General features: G+C 52.7%; 1 protein-coding gene across 3 annotated transcripts in view; it reads left to right on the top strand.

Moving 5' to 3' along the window:
• EPHB2 (EPH receptor B2) overlaps window positions 1-18,759 on the top strand; it is a 125,092-nt gene that overhangs the window by 86,267 nt on the left and 20,066 nt on the right. For all 3 annotated transcript variants that reach the window (XM_041463450.1, XM_041463449.1, XM_041463451.1), the window contains exon 6: window positions 15,952-16,076. In XM_041463450.1, coding sequence (XP_041319384.1) covers window positions 15,952-16,076 — 125 coding nt within the window. The remainder of the gene's footprint in view (window positions 1-15,951; window positions 16,077-18,759) is intronic.

Raw genomic sequence — 18,759 nt, 5'->3', positions numbered from 1 at the left:
AATTGAGAGCCTTGCCAGGCACCAGCGCTTGCTGGCAGCCCCTGACTACTAATTTGTGGCCTTTCTTTGGGGAGGGGTGGGGAGAGTCTTGGTGCTGTGAGGATTTGCAGCCTCCGCCCACCGTGGGCAGGCTAAGTGCCCTGGAGAGCTGAAGGAAAGGGCTCCATGGTCAGGGGTGAGTTAATAGCAGTGGGAAGGGCACTTCTTGGTAACTGGCTTCTGTGACCTGAGGAGGGAGGAAGAAGCCTTGGGCTCTGGAGTATCCAGAGACAAATTCAGGACCTCCCAGTGGTGGGTGTAAGAGAGCATCCAGGCTCTTGGGAATGTGTCCCTTTTGTGAGCAACTCTTGTCACAGGGGATAAGGAGGGAGGATTAGTGCTGATGTCAGAGGCTCTTGGCTGCAAACAGAGCCACACAGAGACATGAAGAGCCCTTACAGAGGGAATGCCAGGAGTGTGTGGTGAAGGAAACCAATCCACTCTCCCAATAAACCAGGATGATTTCTCCCCCTCTATAGATCCAGAAAAGTTGTTGTATTATTTACATTATTATTCTGGGTGGTGTTTTACAGCAGTAAGTCACAGCATGGTGATACGGGTTAATGGACAAAGTGGCATTCAGTCAAAGGCTGGATTTGATGATCTTGGAGGTCTTTTCCAACCTTCCATGATTCTCTAGGTCTCTTGGCCAGGAAGATGTGTAGCTCACAGCTCTGTCCCAGGTGCATGCCAGGCATCAGCAGGGTTTGAATTTCAGTGGCTGGCACAGCCCAGGTTGTGTCCCAGCCACGAAGGGTCTTTTGGGGAGGGCTGTCCTGACAGGACTTGGGGGAGCCCATGAGCTCAAGGACAGGTGACCACGGTCCAAAGCGAGGACATGGGCCATGGCCCTGCTCTGCTGGGGGTCTCCTAGCACTGGACTGAGCCCAGCCTGGTCCTGTTACAGACCTTGAGGAATTCATCCATGAGCGATGGAGCACAGGTGAGACAGATCCCAGGTTGTGCAGAGCACCAGAAAGGAGCATTTTATCCCCTCACCTTCAATCAAAACAATCCCTTGCAGCCACGGTCCCGGAGCTCTGCTGGCAAAGGCAGCAGGGGGCACGGAGAGGTCGGGGAGCAGGCGAGGTCAAGGGATGAGGTGGGTAGGACCAGACCTTCTCACCAGCCATCCCAGCCTGCTGTTTGCTTGTCACATTAGTGATGCTGCTGGCTAGACAGGGACAGGAGAGTTGTACTGCCTGGGGCACAGGGAGTCTTGCTTTTATCTTCTCACTTTCACTGTGCGTCAGAGGAAGTGTCTGGCTCCCTTCTTGTGAGGGAGGCACAGGAGAGCCCGTGCTGCTCTGGACACAAGCAGGAGCAGTGGCTCCTCCTGTTCTCTTTCGTGCTGCTCAGCTGGGCCCTGCTGCAGCTGAGAGTTATTGAGTGAAACCAGAACCTAGGAAAGTGCAGAGATTACCTCAGAGGGCTGGAATGAGCTTTCCAGAGCTTCAAAGCTCTGAGTATTTATTTATAATAGAATCCCAGAATGGTTTGGGTTGGAAGGGACTTTAAAGATTACCCAGTCCCACCCCCTGCCATGGGCAGGGCCACCTTCCACTAGCATAGGTTGCTCCAAGCCCCATCCAACCTGGCCTTGAACTTCAACAAGATTTTGACACTCTACTTTCCTGTTTCTTCCAGAATAAAAGGCAGGAGGTTGCAACATTTGAGTATCTCAGAATCCTCATCCAACTTCCCACTTGCAGCAGGGCTGCTGCCAGCAGTACATAAGCAAAGTCATGGCTTTGGGTAGACAGTTGTTGGTTATCTCCAAAGGCAGAACTCTCCCCATGTCCTCCTGACTTGTCCCAGATCTGCACCACCCTCCTGGGGAGGGAACTTCTTCTGATGGCCAACCTGACCTTCCCAAGCTATGACTTATGACCATTGCTCTTCATTCAACTAAGTTTCAATGGTTCTAGCCCAGAGATGTTTCAGATCAGCCTGAATACCAGTTCAAGTCCCAGAATCCCAGAATCTTTTTTGTGCTGGAGGGACCTTAAAGCTCAGCTCATTCTACCCCCGGTCATGGGCAGGGACATCTTCCACTAGACCAGGCTGCTCCAAGCCCTGTCCATCCTGGCCTGGGACACTTCTAGGGATGGGAATTTTCCTCCAATTGAGTCCTGGCTTTAGCTAAAACACCCTTCAGGAAGATAATTAGTCTTGAGCCATCAAGAGACAGGCAGCCCACCAGGTCCTTTTTCATGAACCTGTGCAGATCGCTGCCTTTTTCCCACTGAAATCACTGACTTTCAAAGGAAATACAGGAGACTCTGTCTGTCAGGACACCAGTAAAACATTTGATTTGGGAAACTGCAAGCTGGAAGTGGTTGTGTGAAGTCTGTCCAGGAATTGCATAAATGGGAGACCACAATGACCCAAGTAGGGAAGCCTCAGCTGAGCTGAGGTAACTGAGGTCCATGAGAAGTACTTTCATACTTCTTGATGTTTCAAGACCTGGTAGGGTACTTCTTGTGCAGAAAACTGTCAGAAAAGGGGGAAACGCAGAAATTTTCTGAGCTTTGGAGCCATTTCACACACGGAGGAGCTAGGACAAAGCCTGTTTCTCTGTGTGACAGAGCAAGCTGGAGGGTCTGCTGGGCTGCTGTCCTGAGGTCACTTAAATTCCAGGTTTCATCTTTTGGAGACTTCCCTGGATGTGTTTCTGTGACAATTCAGCCTGCTCCCACGCTGCAAACCTTCTGAAACCTTGACATCCTCATGGCTGCTTCTCTTACCCCAGTTAAGATCCAGACCTTGCCTTCCATGGACCCGTGTCACCATCCTGGTTCCATCATCTATCTTCTCTCCCTCTTCCATTCACCCAAAGCTCCCATCTTCACCCTGATGGCCACCAAAACATGACGTGGCTTTGCTTTTGCTGTCCTCCTCCCCTCTCTTGTTGCCCCAACCTGTTGCCTTCACTGCATCCCCCCAGCCTGCAGCAGCTGGCAGCAAGTGCCCAGGAGGGATCCTGCTATGCCCAAATCCCTTCTCTGCCGCTGGAGACCGTCCTGCAGCAGATGGCAGGAGCTTTGTCAGCTGCTGGCTCTTCAGGAGCCTCTTCCCGCTCCTGTGATGGGCAGCTGGGGGGATGTTGGCAGAGCAGGGGATGGGCTGCACTGCTGGAGCTTCCCAAGCAGATGCCCTTCCCTGCCCACCACCATCTCTGTGGGCTTCTCCTCCTGCTGACTCCCAGGCTTCTCTGTTGCATAAATTACACCATGAGTTCGAGGATCATTTTTCCCACACCTGCCTGGGGCTTCAGAAACCTGTTCCAGTGCATCTGGAGCTGACTTTGGTCAGAAAACAACAATCTGTCCATGATGGATGGGGTGGAAAGTCCCTTCTGCTGAACCAGGGGCTCCCCAGTGTGCCACCATCCCTGCTCTGTGCTCTGCTGGGAGCTGATGAGAAGGCTCCAGGGCTCTCCTTTTCCTCCTGTGTTCCAGATGGCTGATTTATGTCTCCTGCTGCCCTTGGCAAACACAGCCCTGGGGCAGGTGAGGAGGCTGTTGTAGCAAAGGGGTTACTGCAGCCTCCTGGCTGGGTGTCCTTCAGTCCTTCTTGGTGTCCCTGGAGGTTAGTGGGGTCCCTGTGGGAAGGGATGAGTCTCTGTGTGCCCCTGTGCAAGCAGGAAGATGCTCACAGTGCCTGGCTCTCCACAGGTTGGTCTCTGGCCATCCCTGCTCTGGCAGGGGTGCAGGAGGCAGCTGCATCGCTGGGGCTGGGCAGGAAATGAGAAACTGGTATTTCCAAAACTCCCCTACACACAGGGAACCTGGTGGAGTTTGCCATGCAAGAGGGCAAAGGAAAAGGTTCAGTCACAAATTAGCAAGACTTAGTGGTGCTTCAAGGGCTGGAGCACTCCTCCAGAGCCAGGCTGGGAGAGCTGGGGTGTGTTTAGCCTGGAGAAGAAAAGGCTCCAGGGAGACTTCAGAGCCCCTTCCAGTGCCTAAAGGGGCTCCAGGAGAGCTGGAGAGGGATTGGGGGACAAGGGATGGAGGGAGAGGACACAGGGAATGGTTTCCACTGCCAGAGGGCAGGGATGGATGGGATATTGGGAAGGGATTCTTGGCTGTGAGGGTGGGGAAGCCCTGGCACTGGGTGCCCAGAGCAGCTGTGGCTGTCCCTGGATCCCTGGAAGTGTCCAAGGTCCAAGGCAGGAAGCAAGGGCTTGGAGCAGCCTGGGACAGTGGGAGCTGTCCCTGTTCATGACAGGGGGTGGAAAGGTTCCTTCCAAACTGAACCATTCTGTGATTCCATGGATGCTCTGCAGCAGACATCACTCTTTCAAGGACTATAGCTCCAAGCTTTCTATGTTTGAAATTTTGAAGTCAGGTTGTTCCTAAGGGCAGTTATCATTGCAATTAATGACAGCAATTAATTTACACTTTTTGGAGAAGTATTGTTTTATGGAAAATCTGGGGGGCAGGTTGGAGGTGGGGGGGTCTGGCTCCCTCGGTGTTCCTGCATCCCAACAGCCTTTTGCTGGGCACATGCCATGATCTGGAGCAGATGAGTTTTCCATGTGCAGAGGGGTCCAGGAGGTGGGGACACCCTTGGCATCTTGTGACCCCAAAGCTGCTCTTGCAGCAGTGTGGGGGGTGCCAGGACCCTCTGGAGCAGCTCCTCTGTGTGGGAACAAAGCCCTGCAGGCCGGGTGACACATGCAAATGGGACTGCAAACCCCACTGAACAAAGAGCTCAAACACAGCCAAACCCTCGGCTGCCTGGGCCAAGTCGCTGGGCTTGTGGCATTAGCAACTGCTTTAAAGGTTGTAATCTACACCAAAGCCTGCCTTGATTTAAGTGGGGATGCCGCCAGGACCAGCTTTGGGCTGCTTTGCCATGTTTTTAAGATTTTCCAGCGTTTGTAGTTGCAGACTCAAGGAACTGCAGGCTGGGTCCACTGGGAAGTTTTCCAGACACTTGACACAGTGTAGGTACCAGTCTGATGGGGCCACCTCGCCAAGAACCTCAAAACAAAAACCTCACACACTGTGAAACACCAATTTTCCAGAGCTCCAGCAAGTCCAGGAATATCCCAGACCTGAGAATTTTTACTCCTTTAAGGGCAAATGTTGCTTATTAAAGAGCCCTAGTGCTGCCATTCCGTGCTTTCCTCAGCTTCTGCTGGAGAGAATTTGTTCCAAAAGTGTGTGGCTCCTGAACGTGGCATCACAGGGGCAGAACTGGGAAAGGAACTGGGGGGACAAATGTTGTAATAGTCCAAGGAATAGTGAACCCTTTTAGCACGAAAGTCACAGACACACAAATGCTGGAGGAGGGGCTTCTGGAGGCCTCCAGCCTAACCTCCCATGCAAAGGAGGGTCACCAGGGTCACCATGGAGGGCAGGTTGGGAGAATCCTCCCTTCTTTCCTTCCTCATCCAGGTATTCCTCACTGTGGTGCATTCAGTGCTCGTGTTGGAGGAAGGCGTCTGAGTTCAAATGCATTCTCCAGGAGAGCCCATGGTGTGAAAGCCTGGGATGCTTAAATGGCTAGAGAGAGTTTTACCCAGAAAAGCAAAAAATGAGGGAGGTTTTAACCAGAGAAACTGATTTTCAGTTCAATACCTAGATGCGTTTGGACTCTGAGCTGAGCAGGAGCACAAAAAACAGGGGCCTTGAGGTCAGTGGTGGCACCTGGAGTGGGGACAGTTGGACCATTGTACAGTGACAGTGTGTACTGTCCCACCTGCTGGGGACTGTGTGGGATTGGGGTGCCATGGGGCAAGAAGGGAGGGCTGGTTTGGATTAGGTGTCCTGTGGGTGAGACTGGTGAGAGACATCCAGGTCTCTGGGAATGTAGGGGTCAGTTGTCCTGTCTGTCCCCTCTACCCATGCTGGAGAAACAGAGCTCACCCCCAGCCTTGTGCCTCCTCCATCTGCCTGAAGCCTTGCACAGAGGCCCGTGTGCTCCTGCTACTTCAAACACAATCTTCCAGACTGCTGGAGCCTGGATCCCTGTAGTAACAGATCCCCAGCCTAGAGTCTCCAAGCCCTGTGGATTGAAGGTCAGGACAGCCCTTGCTCTGTGACTGATCACAGCACCATCCTGGCTGCTGCACAGCATCACCTCCAGCCTCACTGCATTGGGTGTGGGAACGCTGTCCTGGGGAGTGCCCTGCTCTGGACCCACAGGGAATCCTGCTCCCCACATGTTGGAGCTACCTGGGTTACCCATCAGACTGAGTCCCTGGGTGAAGGCAGTGAGAGGGAAACTTGGCCCCTTCCCCCAAGGTTTTCCAAGTCTCCCCCTTCGCCACAGTGGCAGGACAGTCACAGGCATCCCCTGCCAGATGCTCTGACAGAAATTCTGCTCTGACAGAACCTTCTCCCCCACATCTCCCCGTTCCTTGCCCTGTCCCGTGGCCTCTGGACTGGCTGGTGCCTTGCAGCATCATGGTGCATTTCCCTGCCACTCTGTCTTCAGCCACAGGTCAGGCAGTTAATCCTGACCCCGATCACAGCCGCTGCTGCACGGGGTAATTGAAAATGCCAGAATTCCCTGCTGACCTTCCTATAATAAAAGCAGTTCCCCCCGTCCAGTAACCTGACACTCCAGGGACCAAGATCTGTCAGGAGGGCTCTGAGGAGATGCTGGAAAGCTCCCAGCTGTTCACCTCGCTTTTTCCCCTGGGTGATTTCAAAGTGTTGCCAGGGAGAGGCCACAGGCTGGGCCGGCTTTGCTCTCTCTGAGTCGTGAGTGTTTTCCAGAGCAAATGTTGACTCTGTCTGACATGACATGGGTTAGTGGAATTAAAGTGATCAGAGATAGGGGGTTTGCTGCCTGTAACCTGATTCTCCCAGCTAAGCCAGCAGAGGAACGTATGCTTTGATTTTACCGGGATCTCGACAGCGTTGCCCCACTAGCAAGGAGTAGGGGCTCAGCCTTGGGACTGGCAGGTGAGGGAGGGCTGGCGGCAGACTGGGAGGAAGATTGCATGGCAGCCTTTCAAATGGGCCTAAAGATGATGAAAGAGAAGATGTGGAAAGATCCTCGTGTCCCCTCTGCAGGCTGGAGCCACACAGTCCCACCAGATACTCCCAGAAGATGCTGCCAGCAGAGTCTGAGTCTCTGGGCTGCTCCCTGCAGAGCTGCCCTGGCTGGTGGCAGTGTCTTTTCCCATTTTATTCCCTTTACAGCAGTGATCCAGCTTCCCAGCCTGCACACTGTGACCTTCCACAGGTCACAGCAGCACTGAGGCTGCAAAGTGGCCCTGGAGTGCCATGGACATTTGTCCAGTGTGTAGCTGGATGTGTGGTTTATTAGGAGTCAGACTTCCTAAAAATCACTGGCAATGGTGGTGGCCCAAGAGTTAGGACCTGACACAGAAAATTGGCCTCTGCTACCAAAGCCTATTAGACAAGGATGCCCTGATGGGTCCTTTGGGATGGGATGAACCAGAATACACTGAATCATAAAATCACAGAATCCCAGACTGGGTTGGGTTGAAAGGGACCTTGAAGATCATTTTATTCCACCCCATCCCCTGGCCAGGGACACCTTCCACTATCCCAGGCTGATACAAGCCCTGTCCAACCTGGCCTTAGACTCTTCCAGGCATGAGGCAGATAGAGGTGGGATAGGAGGGAGGTGAGCTCAGGGTGTTGAAAAAGCAGGCCTGGGAGAAAGGAACCGCTCCCAGATGGAAGCTCTTGTGGAATAAAAGAGGAAGATGTCCTAGGAGATGTCCTGGGGCTCCTGGAACTGCTCAGAGTTGTGGTGTTGTGGGGATGGGTTAGAGAGACAAACACGTGAGCTGCCTAAGAACCCTCAAATCAACTCAGAGACACAGAAGCAAGGAGGAAAATGGGCCTGTTTCTTTCTCATTGCCCCAAAACAATTCTTCATTGTGTGATGCCCTCCTGCTGCTTTTTGTCAGCTTTCTCCTAATGAATTTGCCTGAGCTTTAGAGAGAGTTTTACCAATTACATGAACTTTGGATGAATTGAGGATCGCTCACCCCACTCCCAGCAGAACTGGGATGATAGGAAATGCAGAACAGCCTCCTCCCTTCCCTGAGCTGGGGGGCACAGCCAAAAATACCCAGTGGAAGTGCCCAGGGAAGAGCAGCTCTGCAGGGCTGAGCTGAGGCAGGGAAATGTCACCTTGGACACACGCAGAGGAATATCAAGCCTCAGCAAGGAGATGGATGCTATCTCTGGAGAGATGGATCCTGGGTACTGAAGTCAGTTTTGAGGTTTATGTTTGAAAAGGAAATTAACAAAAAATTAGAAAAGGTAGAGGAGGAAGTCATCAGGCTGATAAATGTGTGAAGTGCTCAGGAAACTACTTGGAAAACAGAAAGGAATCAGAGAATCATTGGCTGGTTTGTGTTGCAAGGGACCTTAAAGATCTTCCAGTTCCAACACTGCACGGACAAAAAGGAAATATTTTCACTATCTTTCAGCTCGTCCATGTTGACAATATTCTTTTTCTAGACTCCTCCTCCATTTAGTTACAAAACCCAGAAAAGTTCCTGCAGTTGGAAACTGAAGTCCATAAACTTTAACCTGAAAATAAACGGTGCATTTTCAAAGAGAGTTTGAGGGAAAGCTCCCCAGAGGCATGGTGGGCTCAGCATCATCTGAAGTCCTCAAAGGAAGCAGGGGGTGTGTCTGCAGCATACTCAGGGGGTCAAACACAAGTGTTTCAGCTATTTTTAGCTCTGCCTGGGTTTGTGCAGATGTTCAGACCTGGGTGTTATGGAGCTTTTCCCAATTCTCTGCTAAATTGCTGTGCTCTTGTGCTGTCTCATTGCACTGCCCTGGGTTTGGTGTGACCTTCTTCAGGTTTTCCTGTGATTAAAAAGTGATTGTTTCTCCTGGAAAACTCACATTTTGTTCCTTCCTGTTTTCTTCCATTTCCTTCTTTCCCTTCATACTTTTCATCATTTCCAGCAAGTCCGAAAGAGGCAACTATTTGTATGAAAGTCAAATTCTGGCTATGCCAAGCCTGAGGCTTTGTGTTGCAACCAACACCCCCCTTTGTCCCTGCAGGAGATCAGGCAAATCCTTACTTACAGAACCCAAAGCCTCTTGTGGAGGATCAGTGCAGGTTAAGCTGCATTTGTGTGATGGATCTGTGCCACCTGGGGTTTGGTTTCCCTTAGCACAGGCTGCTGAAGCAGCCTTGAGGTACTACTCTGGAGCCATGGAGCTCCCTGGTTCTGTGCCCAGGGAGGTATTATCCTCATGTCACAGCATCCTCAGGGAGCAGCTCTGTCACAGGGAAGCGTGGACATGCTTTCAGTCAAAAATGTAAAGAGGTAAAGAGAGATGTGCCTGGACAGGATCTTTAGCAAAAGCTCCTTCAAAAAATATAAAAAGCTCTTTCATAAAAGTGGCTTCAGCTTCATAATCAGGGCCCAGACCATCACTTGTGATCTCTTACCTTTTTTTTTTTTTTTTCCCCTTTAGAAGACATATTTTAAATTCTGGATGTGCCTCAGCTGCGGTGCCTGGGAGACAGGACACGGTGGGGCTCATTTACAGGGATGTGGCAGAGAAGGAATGTGTTTTATGACCAGAAATTGGGATTGTGTCTAGAGCTAATCAGAAAGGCTAAGAGGTGCTGATACAGAGGGGCTACTGAGGGAAGCCCCATCCTTGGAGCTTTACAGATTCACCTAATACAGCTTCCCTTCTTTGATGTGGTGTTGGACCAGAAGCTCTGGGAGTCCCATCCCACCAGCATTCCTGGGATTTGGTGCTCTAGGGACCTGAAGGGGGCAGTGAGAGAGGAGGGCTCAGTCCTGTGAGCTTTCACAGCTCTTCTCTGTTCTGTGTGGAGGCACCTGGGCCTCTTGGGTCATCCCTTTCCTCAGCATAGTCTGTGGAATGGAATGACATATAGAATATTTCAGTTGGAAAGACCTACAATGATCATCTTTTCCAGCTGCTTCACCTAGACATGGATAATGAACGTGGGAGAGGCCAGAGCAGCACAGCCTGGGCTGTGTCTGTCCTGCTGGTACTGACTCCACTCCTGCTGGTACTGACCACAGCTCTGGGACCAAGCCAAGAGCACAGGATGCATTTCCTTGGCTGTTACCCTTTTGTTAAATTAGAGCATGAGGATATGTCAGCCCCACCTGACAGGGCTAGACCCACCTCTTGGTACCAGAAACATTGGCCTCTGTGAGGCTGAAGCTGCTACACTAATTTTGGGGAGGTCAAACCCAGCCTGGTGGCTTTGGTGCTTCCCTTGCCAAACCCTACTGGGACCACACATTTCCTCCCCAATGGGTATTTGAGCCTTCCTGGGAGACAGTCAGTCAAGCACTGACTTAAGGTCCCAGTTTTTCCATAAGGATGCCTTAATTTGAGGATTTCAGACCTGCCTACCTATGTCCACCTTGTGACATTGAGCCAGCCTAGTTTGAAAGGACAATGTCTTGAGGTGTCTTCGAATCCCAGAATGATTTGAGTTGGAAGGGACCTTAAAGCTCATCCCATTGCATCCCCTGCCATGGGCAGGGACACCTTCCATAGCCCAAGCCCTGTCCAGCCTGGCCTTGGACACTTCCAGGGATCCAGGGACAGCCACAGCTGCTCTGGGCACCTGTGCCAGGGCCTACCCACCCTCACAGCCAAGAATCCCTTCCCAATATCCCATCCATCCCTGCCCTCTGGCAGTGGGAAGCCATTCCCTGTGTCTTCTCCCTCCATCCCTTGTCCCAAGTCCCTCTCCAGCTCTCCTGGAGCCCCTTTAGGCACTGGAAGGGCTCTTCCTGGAGCCTTTTCTTCTCCAGGCTAAACACACCCCAGCTCTCCCAGCCTTGGCTGCAGAGCAGAGGGGCTCCAGCCCTTGGAACATCTCCATAGCCTCCTCTGGACTTGCTCTGACTCCTTCATGTCCTTTCTGTGCTGAGACCCCAGGGCTGGAGGAAGAATTGCAGGGGAGTCTCTCCAGAGCCAAGCAGAGGAGCAGAATCCCCTCCCTGGACCTGCTGCCCACACTGTGGGATCAGCCCAGGACACAGATGGTTTTCTGCCATTCCAGCCCTGGCAAAGCTCAGGGGTGATCCCTTCAGGGAGGTGATGGCCATGCAGCTCTGCTGGCAAGATCTGAGGATGAGGGGATCTCCTGAACCCCATCCTTCCCAAGTGTTTCTAGTTCCTGAGCTCAGGCAATGCCCTGTGTGTGCTGCAGAGCTGTCAGCACCCCCACACTGATCCTGCAGAGCTGCCCCAGCCACAGAAGTCTGCTCAGCTCCCTGGATTAAGATAAACTGCCAAAACACCAGCCCAGCCTGGGCAGGGGTCTGGCTGTGACCAATGCTGTGTGGCCATGCAGGGGCTCGGGGTGGTGACCACAGAAGTGTCACTGGCATCCCTCCCGTGCCCCTGCCCCAGAGGGGTCACTGTGTGGGACATGTTGGCTTTGTACATTAGTGGATTTTCATTAAGCTTGTTTTACACTCCAGTGGTGGTTTTGGTGTGGTTTATTTCTCCAGCAATTCGGGGAAGCCACAGGGCTCCATTGTGAGGAATCTGAGGAATCTGAGGCCATCTCTGATCAAAAGGATGCAGAAAGTGCCTTTCAAGGACTGCAGTGGTTGCCTCAGTGCCCTGTGCTGTTAATGCCAAGGGTGTGGGTTCAATCCCCATATGGACCGTTCACTTCAGAGATGGATTCAGTGATCTTTGTGGATCCTTTCCAACTCAGAATATTCTGTGAAATCTGTGCAATCAAATGACATTGAGGCTTAAGGGATTCAGGCAGGAGCAGTGTTTCCATCAGCTGTGGAATGAAGGAAGGTCTGTTTGTTTTTTGCACTTTCAGGACACACCTACCCCTGGAGACCCCATCGAGATAAATCCACCTCTGTTCACACCTTCATGGTGACATCACAGGGTGAGAGTGGGGACTCTCCATATCTGATCTCCTCTGTGTGTCACAGGGCACAGTCAGCTGCCTGGGCATCGTGTCAGAATCCAGCTGAAGCTGTTCCTGCTGACTGGACCTGGGAAAGTCACTCTGAGTCTGGCTGGCTCCTCTAAACTGGTTTCAAGCTCATACATCCAGTGCCAGCACATCCCTGATTCACAGGACTGGAAGCCTCTCTGTGCACTCCAGGCCCTCACCTGGCATAAATGGTGTGACAAAGGACTGTGTTTTGTGGCACTGCAGAGTGCTGTGCTCTGTTAGCCAAACATCCAGGAGAGGGATTGTTTCCATCTGCTCAGCAGTCTCAGGGCCACACCTGGGCTCCTGCATCCTCTGGGGCTCCCAGTATCACATTCATGGACAAACTGGAGCAGGTCCAGCAGGACAGTGAGGTTAGCCTGAGGCTGGGGCTGGAGCATGAGAGATGAGGGCAGCTGAGAGCTGGGTCTGGTCAGCCCAGAGAGGAGGAGGGTTGAGGGGCATCAAGGGGGAGAACGGTGGCAACATCCACAAGGCACAAACAGTAAAATCCCAGTGGAATGTGAGGGAAAGTTTCTGCCCAAAAGAGCAAGGCAGCTGGGGGCTGCTGCTCAGAGAGCCTGTGGGAGCCCCATCCATCCATCAGATTCACTAGGTCTCATCTGGACATAGGCCTGAGCAAAATGATCTGATTTTGAAATTACTCTGCCAGCCCGTGGGACCAGAAACATCCAGAGGTCACTTCTGACCCAGGCCTTCCTGTGATTTCATTGCTGTGCACTCCCCTGGTGTCTGTGATAAGAGCAGCAGTTACTGAGGACATGCAGTGGGGAGGTTCCTGCTCTTCCGGAGCCACTCCTTGCCCCAGGTACAGGAAAGGCGCTGAGGTTGCTGTAGTCATTCATCTCACCTGCCTCCTCCCACCATGCAGCACATTTGCCTCATTAAGCTCCTTAGATGAGCCCCACCTTGTCCATTTGGGTCTTCTGCTGAGCCAAACAAGAGCAGGTTCACCAGGTACCAGCAGCACATGAGTCACACATGTCCTGCTGTACCTGTTGTCTTGTACATGTCCCTCGGGAGAGGCAGGAGATGCCTTGGAGAAGTCCTGTACTCCCAGGCTGGGCTGGAGTGCATGGAACTGGAAGAAGAACATCCCAGAGACCTCACTCCTACCAGGAGGAACCTGGAGCTGAGGAGCTTCTCCAGCTGCAAGGCCACTGAACCTGTGCCTGAGTCATGGGATGCTGCCACATCCCACTGTTGTGGTGGGACAGCTCTGGCTGTACGTGGCCCCTGTCCTGGAAAAGCCCAGCGTGTAAATGTGGGATCAGTTCCCAGAGCAGGTGGCAGAGACACCACGGGCTGCGTGCTTCCCTCAGTCCAGTGCCATCCCTGCCACAGGGCATCCGCAGCACGGCCACATCTTCCTTCTAAGCCTGGTCTCCAGAGACAGAGATGTTTGTCTTGAAAATTGCAGATGTCCTACAGAATCTGTTTCAACAAGGAAGCAGTGAGCTCCAGCAAGAGCTGACAGGCTCCAGAAACATTACCTGTGTTTTATCTTCACGCTAGCGTGAGAAACTCTGCCCAGGAGATTGGAAAGATGTGGCCTGAAGGAGTGGGATGGGGATGTCAGAGTGGGAGGGGACCAGTGCCTTGGAGTGAGGGGAGGGCTGAGGTGACACAGAGGGTTTCAGATTGTTGGGTAATGTGGCTTTCCTTAAGCAGAAATGGGTGGAAGGACTGGCCTCAGGATCTTTTGGAATCATGGCATGGTTTGGCTTGGAAGGGCCTTTAAAGATTATCTCGTCCCACCCCTGCCATGAGCAGGGACACCTTCCACCAGACCAGGTTGCTCCAAGCCCCATCCATCCTGGCCTAGGACACTTCAGGGATGGAAGGTCTCTGCTGTCCTTCTAGTTTTGTTCTCCTGGACAAAACTGGAGCTCAACAACACTGCTGAGGCTAATCCACATCACACCTTCCTTCAGGAGTGGGGAAACCCAGGCAGGTGAAGGAAAATGGTGCAGCAGTGTGATGGCAGGTCTTGTGTTACCCAAACTGAGCCCCTTGGCACCCAGACATTGAGCATCCTGGGAACTGCGGTGCTCTGAGTCAGAAAAGCAGCAGTGAAGAGGTAGATGGTGGACCAGAAAAATGGCTTTTGTTGGTGTGTTGGAGAGGAATTGCTCAGTGGTAATTTATTGTGATGTGCAGGAACATGCTGGGGCCATGCTTGTCCAAGCACCACGGTCCTGCCACTGCAACCCCAGCTGGCACAGCTCCTGTCACTGCCCCTGATGCCAAGGGGAGCCAGGCTGGAGCTGGGTGAGAGGTGCCTTCCTCCGGGTGCTGCTCCTCCAGGCTGTTTCTCAGAGTTGCCAAATGAGTTCTTCCATAAAATATTTTAAGGGTTGGACTTGGGAAAAGCCCATCTGAGTGCAAACCTCTCTGCATCTATTTGGCCTGGCATGTAAGTGATGGGAAAGCTTTCATGCTACCACTCTGCAGTCCTCTCCCACCCCTGAGGCTTCCCCTGTGCCCTGAAGCTGCTGCAGTGGTGAGCCTGTGCTGGCAGCTGTGCCAGGGCGAATGCTCACTGCAGCTCGAGCTCTCGAGGGCTGGGCTGGCACTAGGGGAGGTCTGGGGCAGCCCTGCACTGAGGTGGATGTGCTGGCAGTGCCGGCAGCAGGCTGGGCACGGGGAGAGCTCGTCTCACCACTCTGGGATGCAGGGAGATTAGGCAGCACAGGCAGCCGTGGGTGTCGGCCCTGCAGGAGGGGTGGAGGTGTCAGCTGCTCTGCTGTCAGCACCTAGAATCAGAGAATATCCCTACTTGGAATGGACCCACAGGGATCATCGCGTCCCACTCCTGGCCCTGCACAGACACCCCAACAATCCCACCCTGGGCATCCATGGGAGTGGTGTCCAAACGCTCCTGGAGCTCTGGCAGCGTCGGGGTTAGGACCATTCCCTGTGGAATGCACCCTCTGGGGGAAGAACCATTCCCTGATATCAGCCTAACCCTCCCTGACAGAGCTCCAGCCGTTCCGTGGGTGCTGTCCCTGCTTACAGAGCAGAGACGGGAGCTCCCTCAGGAGAAGCTGCAGGCTCCCTGACATGCAGGACTGGGAGCGGCCCGGGCTCTTGGCTCCCCTGCCCCACTCCCCAGCACGCCGGGCCAGAGCTGGTCAGGGTTTCCCGGGGAGGCGGCAGCTCCAGCTTTGGTCCCTGCCCCGTGGGCTTGTCAGCACAGCTCCCTGGGCAGCTTTCCCGGGGCGCGGCCCGGCCGGGCCCGCGCGGTGCCCGCCTGGCCAGGGGTCCGGCCGTGGCCGTGGCCGTGGCCGTGGCTGAAGCCGTGGCCGTAGCCGTGGCCTTTGCCGTGGTTGTGGCTCTGACCGTGGCCGTGGCCGTGGCCGTGGCCGTGGCTCTGACCGTGGCCGTGGCAGCGGCCCGGCTGTCTGCGGGCCGGCAGGGCCCTCTGTGCTCGCTGCGAGGAGCGGGGGCCGGCGCGGGCGGCTCTCCATTGTCAGCGTGTCAGGTCAGCTTTGTGTTGCCTGCTCAGGCTGCTGGATGCACCTCCCGTGATTGGCATGTGCAGCTTGCAGCCCCAGCCTGCCTGAGCCTTGGGAAGCTGCTCTATGCAAATGGAAAAGTAAAAACCACCCATTTCCCCATGGTGGGCAGGGAGGAGTGCATGGTATGGGGCTGTTGGGGCTTTTTGCGGTGGAACAGTGCTGTTCTTGTTCCAACCGTGGGCTCCTTTTGCCAGTTTCCTGCTTGAGGCATTGTCCTACATGTTTTCTAACTACCAATTCAGCAGAACCATTTTTTTCTCCCCTCACTGCTCTATACAAACAGCAAAAATCAGGATCTCCTGACCTCTGCACAGCTCTCCCAATGCAGGAGGTGAATTCCAAAGCTCCGAACAGCAATAACCCTCCTGCCCACCTCCTGCCAGGGTGAGGGTCCTGCCTGTGCAGGTGTCTGACTGTCTGTCCCCCCCTCTCTCTCTTCCAGCCCCTTCTGCCGTGTCCATCATGCACCAGGTGAGCCGCACCGTGGACAGCATCACCCTCTCCTGGTCCCAGCCCGACCAGCCCAATGGAGTCATCCTGGACTATGAGCTGCAGTACTACGAGAAGGTACTGAGGGACCTTCACGGGGGTCACCCACAGCTTCTGGGGAGAGGAGGGGTGCAGAGCTTCACTTAAGGGTGTACAGTGATTGTTCAGTAGGAGACTTGCTGCATTTGGTCATGTGGATGACAGTGGCCATCAATCCTTGGGGTCCAGTGATGGTTCCGGTGGCCTAAGTGTAGAAAATCCACTGGTCATTCAGAAGCTTCTCCTGTCACCTCCACAGAACTGGTGGCAAGTGGACCCATTGCAGGGAGAGCAGGGTAGCCAAGGTCCAGGGTCTATTTTTCCTTTTTGTGTACTGTGGCATCAGCAGGAAATGGGAATGACAGGGAACATCCAGTCCCCAGCTGGAGCACACTCAGTGCATGTCCAGTCCTGGAGATTTTCTGGAGTGCTTCCCATGGGTGCATCTACACCAAAGGTGAGTTTGGCATCTCTTCAGCATCCCATCCAACACCCAGATGTTGTACAGGGAGATGTCTCATGCTCCCATGGAGGGTCCATGCTGCACTATGGAGTCAGTGTGAAGGGGTCCTGCAGTTCTGGCTCTTTCATCCCTGAAGAACCTGCTCCTTCCATAACCTCCCTGTCCAGACAGACAGAGGGATTTCATCTGGACTGTGCCAGGGTGTCCATCCCACCAGTGTCTGCTCAGAGAGCTGAGGACCACGTGGAGGTTGGTCCCAGGACCTGCCAGGCTGAACTTCATCTGTGCAGCCCAGGGGAGATGGGGAGCAGGAGACTTCTCCTTCCAGGAATCTGCTCCCTTGCACAAGAGCTTATAAACTATACATTATAAATTGCAAACTAACTAATTAAAAAGCTTTATGATTAAATGGAACTGAAAATATTTTTCCCAGCAGTTGCCGGAAGAAATGATTAATCCCCCCCCACTGCCTGCCTGTGACCTATTTTCTCATCACCAAGAGCCAGAGGGAGAATGGGGAGGAGGGGGGGCTCCTTTGTAAGCTGTTAAATAGGTCCTGACCTATATTGCATAAATCACAGCCATTTATTTTGACCCTTGGAAATTATCCCAGAATGGATGGCAAGATGGCTGAGTAGATAACAAGACAGATCTGGGAAGCAAGAGAGGTCCTTTCCCTGGGGACCCTCAATGTAGAGGCAGAAGATCTCAGGGAGTACATTCTCCTCCTCTTACTTTATCTTAGTCTCTCACCCTCTTTCTTTCTTCCCTCTCCTCTGTTTTCTGAGGGAGGCTGTAAATAAAGGGAATTTTTGTCTAAAATACGGTGCTCCTGTGGGTGGCCAGTCTTCGCACGCAGCCACATCTGCCTGTCCCATTGTCCGAGTTAGGGCACAGCATGTCCCTGATGATGGGGACAGGTGGCCCCACTCTCAGGCAGTGCTGTTCATGGGGCACTAAGCCTGGCACAGAGGGCAGAGCTGGGCTGAGATTGTCCCTGTCCTGGTATTTCAGAGAACCATGGAAGCATCCCAAAATGGTTTGCATTGGAAGGGACATTAAAGATCATCCAGTGCCACCCCTTGCGATGGGCAGGGACACCTTCCACTAGTCCAGGTTGCTAAAAGCCCCTCCAGCCTGGCCTTGGACACTGACAGGGATCCAGGGGCAGCCACAGCTGCTCTGGGCACCCTGTGCCAGGGCTTTGGCTCTGCCATGCTCTTCCCCTGCTTCCCATCAATCCAGCAGTTGGACATGGTGTGTGACACATCCCAGGTGTGTTCTCACTCCACTGCCAGTCTGTGCAGAGGTGATTTCCTTCCAAATACTTCATTACAAACTGTCCCATGTGCTTCTGAATGCTCAGCAAAGATCTCTGGATTTGGTCAGCGTGGTTAAGTTTTTTCTGGTGGAATTTTTTTCCCCTCAGTAGAAAATTATATTTTATTTTCACAAAAACAGCTCAAATGAAGAATAGCACCATACACACTGTGTATAAAAAGCACCTTGACTCTTAATTTCTAATAGAATCTCTTCTATATACAGACATTAAATGAAAAAATAGAAGAATTTACTTTAGTGTTGACAGAAAAGCACTGTTCACAATACCTGAAACAAAGGTGTATTTTTGTTTCCCTTTCACAGATTATTTATAACACTGCTATTCTTAGATGCCATTAAAAATACCTGTACAAAGGCAACATTATGAGTTTCTTTCACGTGGAGTTGGAGCAAATCCATGTAGATTGTTGCACAAACACTGCCTGATGTGGCTGCTCTCTCTAGCCCTCGCCTTAATGTGTTTTCTTTTTTTCCACTTCCAAGAGGTACCTGCCAGTGTTTGTCTTATTAAAAAAGTCTGTGTTGTCTTAATTTAGAAAGGGCGTAGCAGTTTTTATCTAAAGTTGCCAAACTCCTTCTGGAGTGTGGGAAATGGAGATCCACTGCAGTGTCAGACACAGTGGAGTAATTAGCCCTCCTCATTATGCAAAATGATTGGGTTTGATGATGCTCAAAGTCACCCATTTTGTAATTGTTTGAAGACAGTCAGCCCAGTTTGGTTACCAGTGCAAGATTTTAGGAGGCAAAAGAGCCTTTTGATGTCTCCAGCCATTGCTGGAGTAGGAACATGGGCTGGCTGGGGGATGAAGGCTCGGGGAGAGGACCTGTGAAGGTGGATATGGAAGTGGAGGTAGAAGGAGAGCTCTCCTGGTGCCCAGGAGCTTCTGGCCAGAGCCCAGGGCATCCCCAGGGCTTGGA

This window comes from Pyrgilauda ruficollis, unplaced genomic scaffold (genome assembly GCF_017590135.1).
Source record: "Pyrgilauda ruficollis isolate IOZ18807 unplaced genomic scaffold, ASM1759013v1 scaffold165, whole genome shotgun sequence".
Classification (NCBI taxonomy): domain Eukaryota; kingdom Metazoa; phylum Chordata; class Aves; order Passeriformes; family Passeridae; genus Pyrgilauda; species Pyrgilauda ruficollis.
This window is presented reverse-complemented; position numbering and strand designations above follow the sequence as displayed.